Raw genomic sequence first — 16,910 nt, forward strand, 5'->3', positions numbered from 1 at the left:
AGAAAGTTACAACTGGTAGCTATACATTACAGCTGTAATGCCACCTAGCTAGCTACATGAGCTGTCTAAACAGTTATTAACTTTTTAGCTAACGTTAAGCTAACCTAAGCTAGCTAGCTAATTTAACTAGCTAGCTAACTTTTTTCACAGCCAAGTGGGGGAAAACACCAACCAGGACATCGGTTTAAAGGTCTTTTTCATAAATTTTTGTTATTTGGTGCGTCTCTTCCTGTAACGTAAGAGCTAAGGTCAATAACATAACGTTTTTTCCAAGCCATCACAATGTGGAGACAGGAAAACCAGCCAACCAGGCCAACAGCAGGTTTGTAAAAGAAATGTAACGTTATAGCTAGTACACACACTATAGTTAGTTAACCCTCATGTTGTCCTCGGGTCAAATTGACCCGTTTTCCTATATCAGTGTTCTTTTTAATTCCCTAAAATAACATGATTAATTCCATACAACGCTCTTTGGCAAGTACAAATCTCTACTTTCATTAATTTTGGGGCGTCTTATTCCATTTTATAGCATTTGGATAAAAACAATTGAAGTGGTTTTGAAATAGTATTGAGTAAAAGTTGACATATTCTGTCTGTTAGTAATTAATTAATGTTCATAGAAAATAATTTGGGCTTGTAAAAGAAAGTTACAACTGGTAGCTATACATTATTGACCATAAATTCCAAAAATAACTGTAAAACTAAAGTTAATAAGTTAGTTTGACGTAGTGTTGAAAACGTCAAAAAAGTGACAAACGTCGAAAAAAGTGTCAATAGTGTTGGAAAATGGGACAAAAACGTAAGAAAAAGTTAAAAACATTGATAAACAAGCCTCAACAAAATTGTGGGAAGACAGAGGCGTAGTTAGGTTTCCAGTGTCAGTGATTAGTGTCTTGCAATCTAATGTTAGATAACATAATACAATTATAAATATGTTCTGCTTGTTCTAGTAACATTTGATTTGTTTGATAATACTTCAACTCACATATGTTTTCTCTGCTGTGTCCATCAGGCTGCATGTCTGTGCCGCTCTTTAACCAGAAGAAAAGAAACCGAGTTCCTTTGACATCTGCTCCCTCGGAGAATGAATTCTTCTCCCACAGTGAATACATGGCCAGCAGCAGCTCAGCTACATCTCACAGCACATCAGGTGAAGCATTCAGACTCTTTGAGCTTCTACCGGATTTCAGTCAATAGGTGGCAGTATACCCAAAGAAAATCATGAAATGTATATTTTAGAAAGGCAATTGTTGCTCTTGAGTCTTGCTTAATATCTAATTTAATGTCTTTTTTTAAATCACCATATTTTGCTGAATCACACAGTTGAGAACATTTTACATTAAAAATGGACAATATTGTAAAATGTCTCCCCATGAATTAAGATAGACAGCTACAGACAGAGGAGGCTGCCATAAGATTTTCTTCTAATAATGTACCTTTCCTCAGGTACCTATGGATGTTACCAGGCCTCAGGTCCGTCCTCTGGTGCTCCACTAAGCCACCAGTGGAACAGGCAGGCCATCCCACAGTCTACTCCACCCCAGCAATATGGCAGCATCAGACCTTCTCCTGGACCTGCCCCTGCAATGAAAACCTTAACACCCATAAAACATCCATACAAATTTGGAGGTACAAGGTATGTTTCATTCACAACAATGAAAAATGCTAATTGTAAACCCCCAAATCACCATCAAGCTATTTAAACTGGACCATTTCTTTCATATTTTTATATTATATAACCATACAAACATCTTTACAGAAATATCATAGCTATGTTCATGTTCATCAACACAACTATGTTCATAGAATAGTAGTAGTAATAGTATAGTATACAACTATGTTCATAGAACATAGTTGTATACTAAATACAGTGTACCTGGCAGAGACAACATATGAAAAACACAGACCAAAAGCCAAAGACAAAAGAAAAAAGTTGAATGTGTTTATTGTGTGCTTGGTTTCAATTTGAGATCCCGGTATTTGAAAATAGGTTTATGTATTTTAATTTTCAGCTCTAAGATGGGACCGGCCAGCAACCCAATGAGACAACAGGATTTCAGCCCCGGTGTTAAGTCCAGACAGAGCACATATCAAGCTCCCAATATCAGTGAGAGTGCACAAATCAAGCCAATGCCCCATACTGGGTTTTCTCAGATGGGTCAGCAGTCCTCTTACAGACCGCCCAATCCCACCCATCAGTATTCCCATCAGCCCAGACCTCTGCCAGCTCCTGTCCCAGCACCCAGCAGGCCCTCTGCTCCTGCAGCGCAGCCACAGAAAAACTCCTGGAAGTTTACTAACAGCTTTGGGCCACAGAAATCCCCCATTGTGGGAAACAAGAGCACAAATCAACCTAGGACTGCTCGACAAACTAAAACTCAGGTAGAAAGCTATGTGAAAAATATATATAATATACAAAGATTATTTGTTGTTGTTGTGATCACTGCAGTATTTGTATGTGTGCTTAGCAGGACACATTTCCAAGGAAGCCAGCCATTGAAAACTCACTGAGGATCCTGACATCCGTTATTGATGGCATGAGACACTGGAGCCAGTTTAAAGACAAAGTCCCATACTTATTTGAGATATTTGGTCAGTTGACTGGGAGTTGCTGTTGTCAGTGCTGTGTATGCTGTTTTAAACATCATTAAACTGACAGACTGTGCTCCTCCCTCAGCTACTCTTGACTCTGCGGTCACACTGGGTCACCACGGAGCCAAAAACTTCCTCATGAGAGACGGGAAGGAGGTAGTGCCGTGTGTCTTCTATGAAAATGTGAGTTGTGGAAAAAGCTTTCCCTTAAGAAATGAATTGAATAAATGTGTCTTGGGTTTATCAGAGAACAATGTAAATTTGCTCACAATAACTTGCCCTATGTCTCCTCAGCTTCAGTCAGATAAAATTACTTTTTATTAAAAATGACTTGGATGTCATCCACGTTTAGTATGATAATTATGATTCACTTTGGTTATACTGTATATTTCCTGTACAAGTAAACCTGTTAGTGTAAATGTATGAATATGTTGCTATCATCATTATCCTTAGTTTAATTTTAGAGGCTTTCACATCTAATCAAACTCAAACATTACTAAATAATTACTGAATATTGTTGATACTGGCTTTTCACTGTTTCCCAACATTACCGTGACTCTGTTAAATGATTTATTACAGTGCAGTGTTTCAGTTAATCTGATAAATAATCAATCAGGTGATATACCTAACACAATATTGTTTAATTAGTTTTAGTGTGTATATATGTGTGTTTTAGTTTTTGTTTCAGTGTTATGATCAGCTAAAAAAAAGGGTGCACCCTATTGTATGTATGGTTGTTTTTTCTCTTGTTTTTTCTGCATGTGATGTTATGTGGTTATCAGCTATTCAATCTGGTGGCAGCTTGCTGTGAGGCTGCAGCTTTCTAAAGTTTTAATGTTATTTTTGTCTAATTTCCCAGGGTCCATTTTCCCTCAGTCTCATTAATGGATTTGTTAATAAATGCAACCTTTTTTGCTCTCATTCCTGCATATCAACCTGCTCCTCAACCTCTTTAAAGTTTTCCGGTGCCAAGCATGTATCTTTGTATCGAGCGGTGACCAGAAACTGCCATTTATAATAATGGAAAGTATAAACATAAAATAACACTGAAATCTGACTTAATCTGCCTCTTGTCCAACAGGAACAGGAACTGCCCCGTCTCATCCGGGGTCAAGTTCATCGCTGTGTGGGAAACTATGACCGCAGTAGAGATGTCCTGATGTGTGTGTCCGTCAGACCCGGCCTGCCCTCGGAGCAAAGGAACGCTCAGGAGGCCATCAAAGCCTGCGATGCAGAAATGAGGGCGCTGGTCAAATCACTCAGTGAAGTCTGAGCATCAAAACTGTATGTATCAACAGCCATACAAGATGAATCGGAAGTATACCAGTATTTAATGAAGGTGCATGAGCTTAGTGCTATAGATCAGTCCTCTCATGGGTAGAAGTTTCTTTTTTCTTTTGTAAACATGTTTTGACCTGTAAAGGCCACAGTTACGATGTTGTGCTGAACTTTAACAACTGAATTCACTTGCGTGTTCTGGCGAATCTGTTTTTGTATTGACTTGTGAATAAAATATATAAAGAGTTGTTTCGTTTAACGGACAGTAAAGCCTCTGTTGTTGTAAGTTCTGAAATATTTTTATTACAAAGAAAATTCACAGAACAGCAAACATTGTTTAGAGGTTAATTCAGTTAAAGCAAACACGATGAGGTAATATCTCAAAATATATCTTTGAAAAGCGGGGCAGTTAAGAATAACGTGATATCAAGGACAGTTAGTTTATTTACAGTCAAACATCACAATGAACAAAACAATAATTCTACTCTACCAAAACACTTCCACCAGTGCTGAGACTTTACATACAATGGTTCAACAAATAGGGGAATAAGTCCAGTGCAGTCACGCCAGTCGTTCCCACAGTCAAGCACAGTATGAGGTCCAATACAGTACCAACATTTCTCTCCTGACCTTCTTTCAAATATAGCAACATAATCACAGTAATTTTCTTAATGTCCGGACATGTCATTATGGGAACCAAAATTTGGGAAATATTTAAAGATTAACCCACTAGTAAAATCTGACCCAGTATTTAACACCAACACACACATAAACACCTACTAGAAAAGGGAGTCTTAGCTTGATAAAATTGGCAGTGTACAGGGAGAGTGAGTGGAGACGTAGACATTTTGTCCTTGACGAATGGTGCCAGCATCTTAAAAGGAGAAGTGGATCGACGTAAACACAGAAATGCATTAGCTTACTTGAGGAGCTTATTAATTTAAGCCACGTTTTACACATAGTGAATAATGTGTCAGCTCAGCGCAGATAACCAAAGGCGAAGTTCAATTTGTACAGCTCCCTTCTCTACCACTCAATTTCTAAATCACAAAAGACAAAGATGCCAGGAATTAATCTGTTATCCGTTAACTGCATGTCACAACCTTTTAATATAGCAATTCAAGTGATTTACCTTCTTCTAAATAATTGGCAAAAATGTCTCAGGGTGTAACTGAACAGAAGTACACTGGTTTCCTTTTTTTCCTTCCCTTCTCTCTGCCATTACCTCTAAGGTTTAGAAGACATTTTTTTTATTTTCTCATGTTAATGAGATCATACTGCATCAAGTACAGGAGAAAGACTTAACATGTCAGAGAGAAAAAGTATAAGAGAAGAGAAAACAAACACATCACACAACAGGATCCACAGTTATTCAGCAGAAAAAGAATTGTATTGTCTTGGTTATGTTAAAAGGCACAAGTTGGTCAGATCACATTTAAAATCTAGATCATTTGTTCTACCATTAACAAAGCCCATCTCATCGTGCATTTTGACAAAATTCCTACATCTCCCTGCCTTTTGCAATCATTTTTTCCTGAATTAGAGTGTTTAGTATTGTGTGTTGTAGACAGAAAACAATTGCTCATGTTTGACAAGCTAGTTACATTACATAAACAGTTCAGGGGAGAAGGTTAACAAAAGGATGCAGTATCCCAACATAACAATTTTACTCTGAAACCACTACTTAATATTATGATTCACTTCATTTTTCCTCTCGGCAGGTCTGATGCTGTGTCCGTAGTCCGTTTCTTTGAGGCAGTTAGTAAATCCACTGTCTTTAAAAAGCTAAAACATCTCCTTGACTCCCAATGCTGTTCACTGCCTGGTCAAAAGACTGGCAGACAACATCTGAAGAGCAAAAATCCTTCAAAAGCGTCAGATTTCTCTCTTCGATGGGGTATTTTTGAACCTTAAACATCAGCTCTGTTATATCCAGACCATATGTACTGTACAGTCCATACGCTTTAGCACAATAAGCACATTCATATTTTCAGTCTTCGACAGTTCAAAGCGTCTCTCTCGTTGAGTCGAATGTTCTTCAAAACCTCTTATTGAAACATTGGATTGGACGGGTCGCACTGCCACATAACATCATGCTTCCACTCTCTTTATGCAGCCAGCCTCTAGTCTGTTTTGGAATGTTACATATGTTGACTTGTTACCCACAAAAGAAAAGAAGGGGGAAAAAACACTTAAATGTGTAGTGTGTACTTGTTATGTTTGTGGTCATGTTTGCTTAAATCCTGTGAAATGAGGTCCTTGCATCTTCTGACTGCATCGTTTGCAGAACTGACAAGAAAACAGTTAAGTCAAAACTGCAGTAAAACTTATGAGGATCATATAGATGGAAAACATTCCATCTATATGAATTGAATTGGAAATAGTCACACAACAGATGCAGGAAGACAGTGTTTGTTGTCAGCTTCAGTAATCACGGTTGCTATCGCTGTCCAAAACAGCATCACCTTTAAAAACGGGATGCAGGTGTCTCTCCATGACATCCAGCCCAGGTTAGAGAGAGTGGTCACGAGGGGGAAAACAAGACATCATATCAATGCCCTATAACAGTGTGGGTAGTGGGGTAGGGGACAGCTGCTCCTTCGGTGCATATTTGGCAAAAAAGGGCAAGAAGACGGTGAGCATAACTCCGACAATAGCCAGCATGTAGCCCCAGCCAATCTGGCACTCGCCAGCGTAGTAGATGTCGGAGTCCCCGCAGAAGGACCTGACCAGTGAGGAGTTTAGGCCAAAGGGGTAGACCAGCAGTCCAGCAGCCATGATGAACACTGCAGAGAAGACAGAGTGGAAAAGCGCTGTGAAATAACCGTTGTTGTGATTTGGCGCTATATTAATAAAACTGAATTGAATAGTGCTGCAGTAATTACCCTACAAGGAATATGCCTTGGTGATAGGTGCATACAGTACATACACAAACAAACATATTAAACAGTAATAAGAAACAATAAATACAGAAATAAATATATACAAAATAGCTGTTTAGTAAAAAGAGAAAGGTGGCTGAAAGGGTTTAATGCAGAATGCAAAGAAGAAGAAGGAGGACAGATAGAGAGAAACTGCTAGCATGTTTAATTTTTCATAGATGAAAAGGAAAAGGATCCACCATGAGAAAAGTATTAACAACTATTTTAAAGGGTTGGTTCACTCAAATAAAACACATATTCAAGAGTTGTATGCTCTACTGGTGTGTCAACTGAGAGCCACTTGGTGGCAGTAGAGGTTTGGCAGAAACACCTACAGTCTCAGTGAGAGTTAAGTGTGCAATTTAGATACTTAATTAGTGCTGAAGTACCTCCATTTGCGCTTACACTTGATTTGTTGACGTGTCTACATGTAAAAATAAATCATGACCTATAGTTTAAGTCCAACAGTGGCCAAAAAGAGCTTTTAATGTATTGAACAACAAAAGCTTTGACGAACTGTAATTGACAGAAACTAATGCAAAATTATTTGTCTCCTTAAATCCATTTGCACTCATCATTTTAAAACTCCGGGGCTTTGTGTACTGCTGCTGCGATCACCTTTCTCCTGCCCTATCCTCAGCACCCATGCACCCGTAGAGCGTCTCACTTTTACAAATTGAGTCAAGTCTTCCAGCCCGTGCTACCACGCAGGCATTGACTGCGCTACAGGCTATCATTGCTGCTCTTAGTCATTCTGAGTGCTGGCTGGATTCCCATTACATTGCCAGGTGTCACAGTTGTTTTAGCTTTGGTGAGCTGGGGTTACTGGAAAAGCTTGAACTTGTGATAGTGAGTAGCTCTCTAGAAAACACAACAAACATCTTTTGTTGCGCTCTATTGATTCCAGGAGATGTCAGTTTTCCTTACTTTCAAGGGAAGCAGCTTTGCAGTCAGTGGGAAACAATGCTCACATGAGAGCTACTCTGCAATGGCTACATAGTATCAAATTGAGGGTTTGTGTGGGCAGTGAAGGAGCGTGCTGGTAGAACAGGGATGGGGAGGTAGGAAGCTTTCAATGATGTTCTCGTTGCACACTGGGGTCACAGGGATTGACTGTTAGGAGGAGGAAAGGGATGATAGGGATAAAGAAAGAGGTCTGAATGGGTGAAGGAGAGGCATGTGTTGTGTAATTTGTCCAGCCTGCCGTAGTGACTCTCTGTGGAGTTCATTAAGGGTCGGCCTGTCAGCCTTGCGTATCCCAACCCTGTACCCAGCCCTCCCAGCTCTCAGAGTTGCCCCAGGTTTTATCTGCAGGGGCCCAGCGCCACAAAGCTCACTGCCTAACGACACTTTAATGACCTTCTTTATCAAACCATCATTGGCTTTTGTGGAAGAAACACAAAGGCACAGGCGTGCTCACGCAACCCAAAGCCACTACCCTGCTACTCTGAAGTGATGGCATCTAAAGCAAACTTGGAAACAAAAGTAGAATGGATAGATGATGAACAACACAGCATAATCCTCACAGAATCAATACAGAAAGGATCTCAAGGCCGCAGTCTTTAACAGGTGTAAGCAGGGTGAAGGCTGGATTTGATCAATCAGAGCAGGAGTATGCAGGGCGGCGGTCTGGATCAGATAAGCTGCAGCTCAGGCTGACTGTATTCTTCAAGCCTTTAATGAGAAGAGGACTGTCGAAAAACAGTAAAATCAACCGCAAATCGGAGGCAAACTCAAAATGGATCAATTTCATCCTTTTAGATCTGAGAGGGATAAAACCAAACCAAAGCGTTCTTACTCATTCAAAGAGTGTTTACAGGTCTCGGGGTGTACTACTGTTGTATACAGCCTTTTGTGGCTCCAGAGGGAGCTGCATGAAATGACGTCAATTGAGTCAATGTCGGATGGGGTTGAAAACTAAATGTTTGAAAATGGGAAAAACATCATCTGGGGGTGTGGAGTTAAGAAATTATGTTACCAGACCTCTGTAGCCCGCTTCTTATCTCTGCCTGAGGCAAGCAGCTAAAGGCTACATTAGCCACTACAAGTATAACACACTTGAATCTCCGACCAAACTGTTGGCAGTCGAGATTTTGACAAAGAACACGGACGTGTGGAATAGAAAAATCCTTTGTCAGTATATCAAAATTGTAGGAGTGCAATACTAAAGTGCTTTTAATGTCCAAAATGCCAGACTGCATGTATTGCATACTGTACAGGATGCATACTGCAGAACAATGAAGTCTACATTTTCTGACAAACCTTAAAATAAAAGGTGGTTGAAACAGCATTCTAGGTTCCACTGCAGGTTGGATCAACCTTATTTCATCAGGGTCTTAAATGGCCCAGTAATCTAATCCTATGAGGAATGGGCAGTGTGATGAAAGAGGCTGACATGACACCAAGATGCTATGCAGGGAGGCTGAAGTTTAAGTGTTCATTACTTGTGTAGCCAGGAGAGCAATGTGCATGTGGACTCCCATAACTAAATACCTCGGTGTTGTTCACATCATGGGCGAAGATGAGAAAGAAAGCAGTGACAACAGTTGCCTTATTATTGTTATGAATAACAAAAAGCAACTTTAAAAAAATCAAGATTGAGTTTAAAACAGAGACAGCACTGGTCAAGTTGGAAAGACTCACATTTCTTAGGTATGTGTGGAAATTATTAGGGGGGGGGGGGGGGGGGGGGGGGGGGGGGGGGGTTAGGGTATTGGTAGAATTATATATCTTTTATTTTTGCTGAAGGGAAGTTAGTCTACATTTCTGGGAAGGCCAGGGGTAGACCATAAACTTTTTTTCTTCTGGATTTTATTGTAAAGTGAATCTAAAAGTTACACAACAAAGATATCTTTTGCTCCGATCCTTACATCATTCTTTTTAAAATAAATAATGTTGGGGAGGGAAAAATAGGATTTAAAGCCCATGTTGCAGGTTTAATTTTCCAACAAATTTGCACTTATTGATTGCTAGTAATAAACATTCAAACTGTTATCCACTGTATATGATATTGAAAAGTATCACATAACATAAAATAACAGGAAAAAGTAGGTCATATTTTACAGTGGTTTGCTTTTCTCCCACAATGCATTGCATGACGTCACACAAGGGAGACGATAGGCCAGCCAGCTTAGAGAGACCATTGAGAGTTACGAGAGAGATAGAAGACAACAGTGTAAGAAAGAGTGTTCAGCAACAGATTATAGATAATACATACATATACATAGATAGCCTATATATATAGCTAGACATATAGACAGTATTGATAGATATATTTAAAGAGAGAGAGATAGATAGCTATAGATAGCATACCGGTATAGCTTGCGAGCTAGCTAGCTGTAGGTTAGGTAGGAAGGTCGGTACAATTTGTCCGTGTTAGGCGGGCCGATTTTTTAACGACGGACGTAACCAAGAATTCAAAGATCTGAAAGTGAAACACAGCTTGAAGCGTGAAACGGGGGATGTTTTTCGGCTTTTCACAAGTTTAGAGCTAGCTAACGCTACGCCGCCGGACGTTAGCAAAACAGCGTTAGCCTAGCCTGCTAGGTAAATATTACGACTATCCTTTGGTGTTGCCTATATATGCGTCCATGTTGTCAACATCATACATGCTGCATTAGTGCACCTTTTGTACCATAATTGTATTGAATGGAATAGTAACATCGCTCCTACGAGATGGGTGGGTTTTTGTTACGTTACACACAAAGCTAACTGGCTATAGTTAGCCTGTACGGATGCTAGCGGATTAACGTTGTGTAGCCAGCAACTTCGGCAGTAGAGTTTCAGCAAGCTAACCACGACAGCGTTGTCGCCCACAATCAACCTGCAGTGATGTTTGAAATGGAGACACGCATATCGTTTCTTTCCCCTGAGATCCTGGACATTATTTTCATTTATGACGTTAAAGGTAAATGAAGAGTAGCCCGAGTGTGAGCGGTATGAGCTTCCCGACCGGAGGCTCACTCGCCTACAGCACCCGCTCTCCACCGCAGCTTCGCCGCCACACACACACAAGCACCGGCCAAACAGCGAGACGTTTTCACCGGAGGAAGAGGTAAACACTTAGAAATAACACTCGGGGATGCCTTCTATTCCTATATCTAGATAAGTGTACCAGTACTTATCTGAGCTAACGACATGATCCCTGTCACTAGATCGAGAAAAAACGTTGACGTCCACTCGGTGCTGTTCACTGACAGTAAAAAGTAAAGTTGTTGTATGCACTGCTGAGTTGCTAAATGAAGGAGATAAATGAAGGAGACTTCCCCACAATCTTGACAATTCCTCATTTGCCCTCTCACGTCTGTCAGGTTGGTAATTATTCGGCTGCTGGCCTTTCCTCCTCTTCCTCATCCCAGTCAGTCACCGTAGTTCTAGTGCCAGGCTGAGACTTAACTCCCTTGAGTGACGTCATCGCCGAATTGACTCCATAAACCCGCGAATACCAAAAATGACCAAAAACTAACTTTTAAAACTATTTGGAGACATTTTTTAAAATGATATACATATCTTGAGTGCTTTTTGTACCCAATAATCAACAGTCGTGGTTAACTTGCAACATGGGCTTTAACTCCCCAGTAATTTCTGTAAAGCCCCTTACAGGTTTTAAAGAGCTGTCCACATTAGCCACCAGGCAGTAACAAGCTACAAGGGTTTTCATCAATTACCCCCTAATAGACCCAAGTAGCAGACAGTTTACTAACCGTTAGAGCTGCAAAGATTAATTGATTAATCGATTAGTTGTCAACTTCAGCATTAAATTCATCTCTGATTCTAAGTTCCTTGATGTAAATATTTTCTAGTTTCTTCACTCTGATGACAGTAAACTGAATATCTTTGAGTTCAAGACATTTGAGAATGTCATCTTGGGCTTTGTACAACATTGATAAACATTGTTCAATCTTTTCTGACATTAGACCAAACAACTAATTGATTAATCGAGAAAATAATCGTCAGATTAATCAACGATGAAAATAATCGTTAGTTGCCGCCTTACTAACCTTCCAACCCCCAAATAACCGTCTGCATTTGTAAGAACTAAAGACAGGGAGAAAAGTCCAGTCCTTTCTCCACAGAGAGGAATAAAAAAAGAGATGTGGAGAGAACATGTCAATCCCGATCACATGAGCACCGCTGAATACACAAGGCTATCATAATGGCTCCGAGATGATGAGACGGTGAATAATGGAGAGAAGTTAGCTGGGCACTAATGTGTCCCAGTTTCATTGTAAACTAAACACACAGCGCCAAAGGAGGGGATTAGGATTTAACATCTCGGAATCTGAGCGGTTGCTTATAAGCAAAACTGACAACCAATAGTTGTTTTTTATGTTTCTTAAATTTCATTTCCATTCACAACACTAACAGTCTGTTAATCTAGGATAAAAAAAATCCTTGGGTTACTTGCTGTATTTCTTTTTCCTGACAACTTGTGTGAATGCACACTTCAGCAGCTTTGAAGTGCTCACAGACTTCAGACTGAGGGAGTGAAATATTGATTTGGAAAGGCAAAACAGCCATGAGCACAGATTTTTCATTGTTCATCATTCTGCCTGTTTTCAAGTAGCTGCAAGGCTGTGGAAGCCTTTATGCACCCTAATGAATAGCACTACCTTCATGGGCTTGCTTCTCTGTCTTTGTGTAAAGGTTTTTTTGCAACAAGAAGCAAAATTAAATAAAACTGAAGAAAAAGCATTGTACTACAATATAAAGAAAGACACGGCTAAATAAACTTTAAATCTCTTTCTCGGTGGTGTAGCTAAAAAAGTGGAAAGCTGCTCCCAGAGACACAGGTTCACAGCAGTGGGAATGAGAGAAAGAGATTGAATGGGTTTGTGGGGCAGGAAGGTGTGTGATAACCTGACGTCCAAGCGTGACACTGAATCAATTCTATCACTCTTACACAGAACTCAGTGGCTTAGATTATTACCCAAACCTAGAATCGCCCCAATCACAGGTTCACTCATGTGTCACATTTCAACGGGAATGCCTGAGTTCAGCTGTAGAAATCTGGTAACTCTTGTTAGAAATCCAATATACTCTGGTCGCAGACATTCACACACCCTGTATGTAATATAGAATTCCTCAATTTCATTCTACTTAAGATATACTAATAAGAAATTCAATTCTGTGAGCTTGGAGGCCCCTTTTATAACGATGCCAAGACCTCTGCCTTTGGATCAGACTCTATCGCCACTGTGTGCTGGCTGTCATAACTCTGTTAGCGATTGGGGGGGGGGGGGGGGGGGGGGGGGGTGAATTCAACTCAATAGGAACTGGGTGGCTCTTCAGCTGTAGATGTAGCGCTCTTTAATTCATGTTTTGTTGGTGTTGTCTGTAAGTGTCTTCTCCCTCTGGCAAACACATAGACATATATTAAGTGTACTGATGAGTTTAATCTAGGTTGCTGCCCTTAATCTGCTGTAACGTTCATCTTTTATGCATGCACTGTATGTGGCTGCACTGTATGTATTCTTTACTTTTTCTGCATCTGTAATTGCCTGTTTTTCTGCTTCAATTGTTAGTTTTTATTTCTATTTTATAGTGTTTTGCATGTGTGTCATTTCTAAAAGCCTAACCAGGGACAAGGGCTGTCAATTAGCCTATGGCTAAGTCATATACAGTATAAGTCGCATCGTTTGCACTTCACATTAGGCAAGGCAAGGCAAGGCAAGGCAAGGCAGCTTTATTTGTAGAGCACATTTCAGCAACAGGGCAATTCAAAGTGCTTTACAAAAAATCAGTTAAACAGATAAAACACAAGTACAAACAGTTAAAAATCATAAGCATTAAAAACCGGTAAAACACATGAATAGACAGTTAAAAAATAGACACATAAAACACAAGAATAAAAGTTACAGTGCAGCATAAGAAATTTAAAGAAATGAGCAGTCATTTAAAGAAAGGCAGCATCAAAAAGAAAGGTCTTCAGCCTTGATTTAAAAGAACTGAGAGTAGCAGCGGATCTGCAGGTTTTTGGGAGTTTACAGATATGAGGAGCATAGAAACTAAAAGCTGCTTCACCCTGTTTAGTTCTGACTCTGGGGACAGAAAGAGAACTGTCCCAGATGACCTGAGAGGTCTGGGTGGTTCATAGTGTAGTAGCAGATCAGAAATGTATTTTGGACCTAAACCGTTAAGGGATTTATAAACTAGCAAGAGTACTTTGAAATCAATTCTTTGAGACACAGGAAGATGTGTCTCAAATGTGAAGATTAGATGTAACAATGCCTATAGGAATTGTCCCTGACAAATAAACTGATAAAATTAAAAATTAAAAAATGAATTGTCAACAACACAGAGAGACGGCTGCTGTGACGATGACCACCCAGTAAAATACCCAGTAAAATCTGGCGTACAGTCGCCTTGTACTCAGTGACTCCCTGTCTAAACAACATGGTATTGGAAGATTTCCAGCTGAACAGTAGCATCTACTAACTCTCTGGTTCCCAACCTGGGGGTCCGGACCCACCCCAGGGGTCGTCAGAGCTTCACAGGGGGGTTGCGAGGCCTTCTTGATTTTAAGGGGTGTGTATTCTATATCACGACTAAAACAACCTTTGAACGTACACATTGTGTTTGGATCTTAGCACCACCCAAGATGATTGTGATAGGTTTCAAGAAATGCCAACATAATAATAACCATAACCAGAGTATGTTTCTCTCCCATCCCAGAATGCTGTGTGGACTAGCCAGACCCTCCTCCGCGGCGCTGTGGAGGAAGGTCTAGCAATGCCAGACTAAGGGGTGTGAGACAACCTTTTTCGTTAAATATACAGTTGGTCAGCATTTCATTTATTTAATTTTTTTAAGTTAATATAAACAGGTTAAGACCTAAACACAAGCTATATGCATTCTGTATCACTGTCCTCTGCCAAACAGCTTTGTAATTTACTTTTATTAGAAAAGTATGCAGCAATTTTTCAAGAAAAGGAGCCAGTAAAGTATGTACATTATGATTGTTAAAACTAAAAATAATAATACATAGAGATTTATATTACAAGTTCCTACAAATAACAGAAAATCTCATCTCTCATGCAATATTCACAGGAAATAATCTGCTTAAAAATTCATCCAAATTGCTTGTTTTACATAAACTCCCTGCAGTTATTGTGTTCAGTATTTGTTAATCGTACAGTTTAACAGTTGTTTTGCACCTCTGTTATTGTTGTGCATTTAATATTATATGAACTATCCCAAAAATATGTCACAGTTTACTCCAAAAGGGTCCCTTAAGGATAAAAGGTTGGAAACCACGGTACAATTATCTTATATAGACGACAGGCACTTAAAAGGGTTTTATAATGAGAAGTCAGCAGGAGAAAGACACTTCCGTTGAAAAATAAGACAGGACAGGTTATGCAATATACGTTTAAAACTAGAATATATTAGAACTGATTAATGTGCTGCTTATCATCTCCAACCGCCAGGCCAGTTAGACCGTCGGATGGACGGAGACTACCAGCTCCGGCGGGACCAGAGCAGTCCGACGTGGAAACACAAAAAACATCAAAAGAAGGAAGTACAGAACCACTCTGGACCTTTGGGAGTGTTACTTCTATCCTTTGTGCCACCAGCACCCACTGCCTATTCCTCCACCTGAAAGCAACTTCTCATGTGGCTGCAGTCTAAACAGGTCCATTATCTGCTATTTACTTCAAAGACACCTGAAAGAGCACACGCATTAGACTGTGGCCTCACACTACCACAGACTCGTTGGATGTCACGTTACATGCATAGCACAGACATCAACATGCAAGCCAGTGGGGAAGAAAACACATTTTTCTTCTCTTCCAAGGATGTTGCCTGCCTTCTGTCAGGTAAAGTTGTAGGCCAATGCAAAACAACAAACAACACAATGTGTCTAATAAGTCTTGATTTGCAGAGACATCACTCATGTGTTTGTGTTGCCGGCCATGTTTGTCGTTGATGAAACATAGGACAGGAAACATATGCTGCAAAGAGCTGAGAAATTACAGATGCAGGCCCAAAGCTATACAGCAAAGAACTTCTACGGTGTCTTCCTCCGCCATGTTCATCATCATCTTATCACCAGAATAGCCCAGGTGAGCTGATCTCTGTCTAGTCCCATGTATATATGTAATAATAACCCGGATGTGATCAGGTAAGCTGATGGAAATGATGCCTGGGGCAGTGAACATACAATGTGACCCACATACACTCACTGTAATATTATATATAGTCACATTTAGGCGCATAGATCAACGCATACATAGTATTAACACACATACAAGTGTCCAGGTAAAGAGTGCCACAAAAACACAACAGCAGTTTCACACGTATATCCAAAAGATTAGGGTCTAAATTGCATAATTTAATCACTGTGTGTATACGGCGGAAATACACACGGTGTATTTGAGTGTCCACTAATGAAATCATAACAAAGGGTGCTGCACAGCAGTACTTTGCCTTTAGGAAATTGCCTTTTCACTGGCCGCAAACTAGGAGTATTTCCATTTCCCCGCTGTATCTACAGGCAAATTGAGATAGGGGGTGGATAATTTCTTTTTCTCTGTCATACAGTAAATAAACACTTTTCCCTCGACCTCCAGTCCAGCAGCAGGGAGAAGGAGGCAGAGGGATACCCAAACACTGATACTACGGTGCATTAAACCACAGATGACGATAAAGGAATTGCAGAGCAATGTGTAGCATCCCTGAGAAGACCACACACACACACACACAATGGATTGCTCTATGTGAAAAATCCATCATCTTCAAATGAAAATAAGTTAAAATAGCATGCAGCTCTGTGTGCATCTGGTCCACCAGAGTCTCCGGTGATACGTATCTAAATGTGTTGTAGGGTTTGCTCCATTATTTCGAAAGTTTTGAAGTTGTTGGGAGTTTAACTGTGCCAGCGATGAGTCTCCAGGTAGTCAGCCGGGACGCCATCCTAATGTGATGAGCCGTGCTCTAGTCTGCACACGGCCATGTTGATAATTAAGCTCCGCGCTCCTCTGGGAAATTATGCAAATGGAGCTCCACATTTCTTGAAACGTTCGGCTTAAGGTGATCACAAACCCAACGGCAACTAAAACACAACTCCCTAATAAATGTTTCTGTAAAGGATTAAGGTCAAGGAGAAGTTTTATTTTG

The 16,910-nt window shown here is 40.2% G+C and overlaps 2 protein-coding genes across 5 annotated transcripts in view; one reads left to right on the forward strand and one right to left on the reverse strand.

The window, feature by feature from the left end:
* spata22 (spermatogenesis associated 22) overlaps positions 1-4,129 on the forward strand; it is a 4,240-nt gene extending 111 nt beyond the window's left edge. The window contains exons 1-8 of one of the 3 annotated variants that reach the window (XM_032532969.1): positions 1-190; positions 275-322; positions 1,013-1,150; positions 1,447-1,636; positions 2,013-2,382; positions 2,469-2,592; positions 2,678-2,775; positions 3,674-4,129. The exon at positions 1-190 is cut by the window's left edge and continues 111 nt beyond it. In XM_032532969.1, the coding sequence (XP_032388860.1) occupies positions 283-322; positions 1,013-1,150; positions 1,447-1,636; positions 2,013-2,382; positions 2,469-2,592; positions 2,678-2,775; positions 3,674-3,865 (1,152 nt within the window). In that variant the 5' untranslated portion in view covers positions 1-190; positions 275-282 and the 3' untranslated portion in view covers positions 3,866-4,129. Of the gene's footprint in view, positions 323-1,012; positions 1,151-1,446; positions 1,637-2,012; positions 2,383-2,468; positions 2,593-2,677; positions 2,776-3,673 lie in introns of all 3 variants that reach the window. The other 2 variants (XM_032532968.1, XM_032532970.1) reach the window with 2 other exon arrangements.
* Positions 1-16,910, reverse strand: part of lhfpl7 (LHFPL tetraspan subfamily member 7) — a 134,063-nt gene that overhangs the window by 5,501 nt on the left and 111,652 nt on the right. The window contains exon 3 of one of the 2 annotated variants that reach the window (XR_004334575.1): positions 5,572-6,656. Coding sequence is in view for 1 of the 2 variants with exons in the window: in XM_032532972.1 (XP_032388863.1) it covers positions 6,430-6,656 (227 nt within the window). In the remaining variant the exon portion in view is untranslated. Of the gene's footprint in view, positions 1-4,296; positions 6,657-16,910 lie in introns of those variants that run through there. The other variant, XM_032532972.1, reaches the window with a different exon arrangement.

The sequence above is a fragment of the Etheostoma spectabile genome, chromosome 13, assembly GCF_008692095.1.
Source record: "Etheostoma spectabile isolate EspeVRDwgs_2016 chromosome 13, UIUC_Espe_1.0, whole genome shotgun sequence".
NCBI lineage: Eukaryota > Metazoa > Chordata > Actinopteri > Perciformes > Percidae > Etheostoma > Etheostoma spectabile.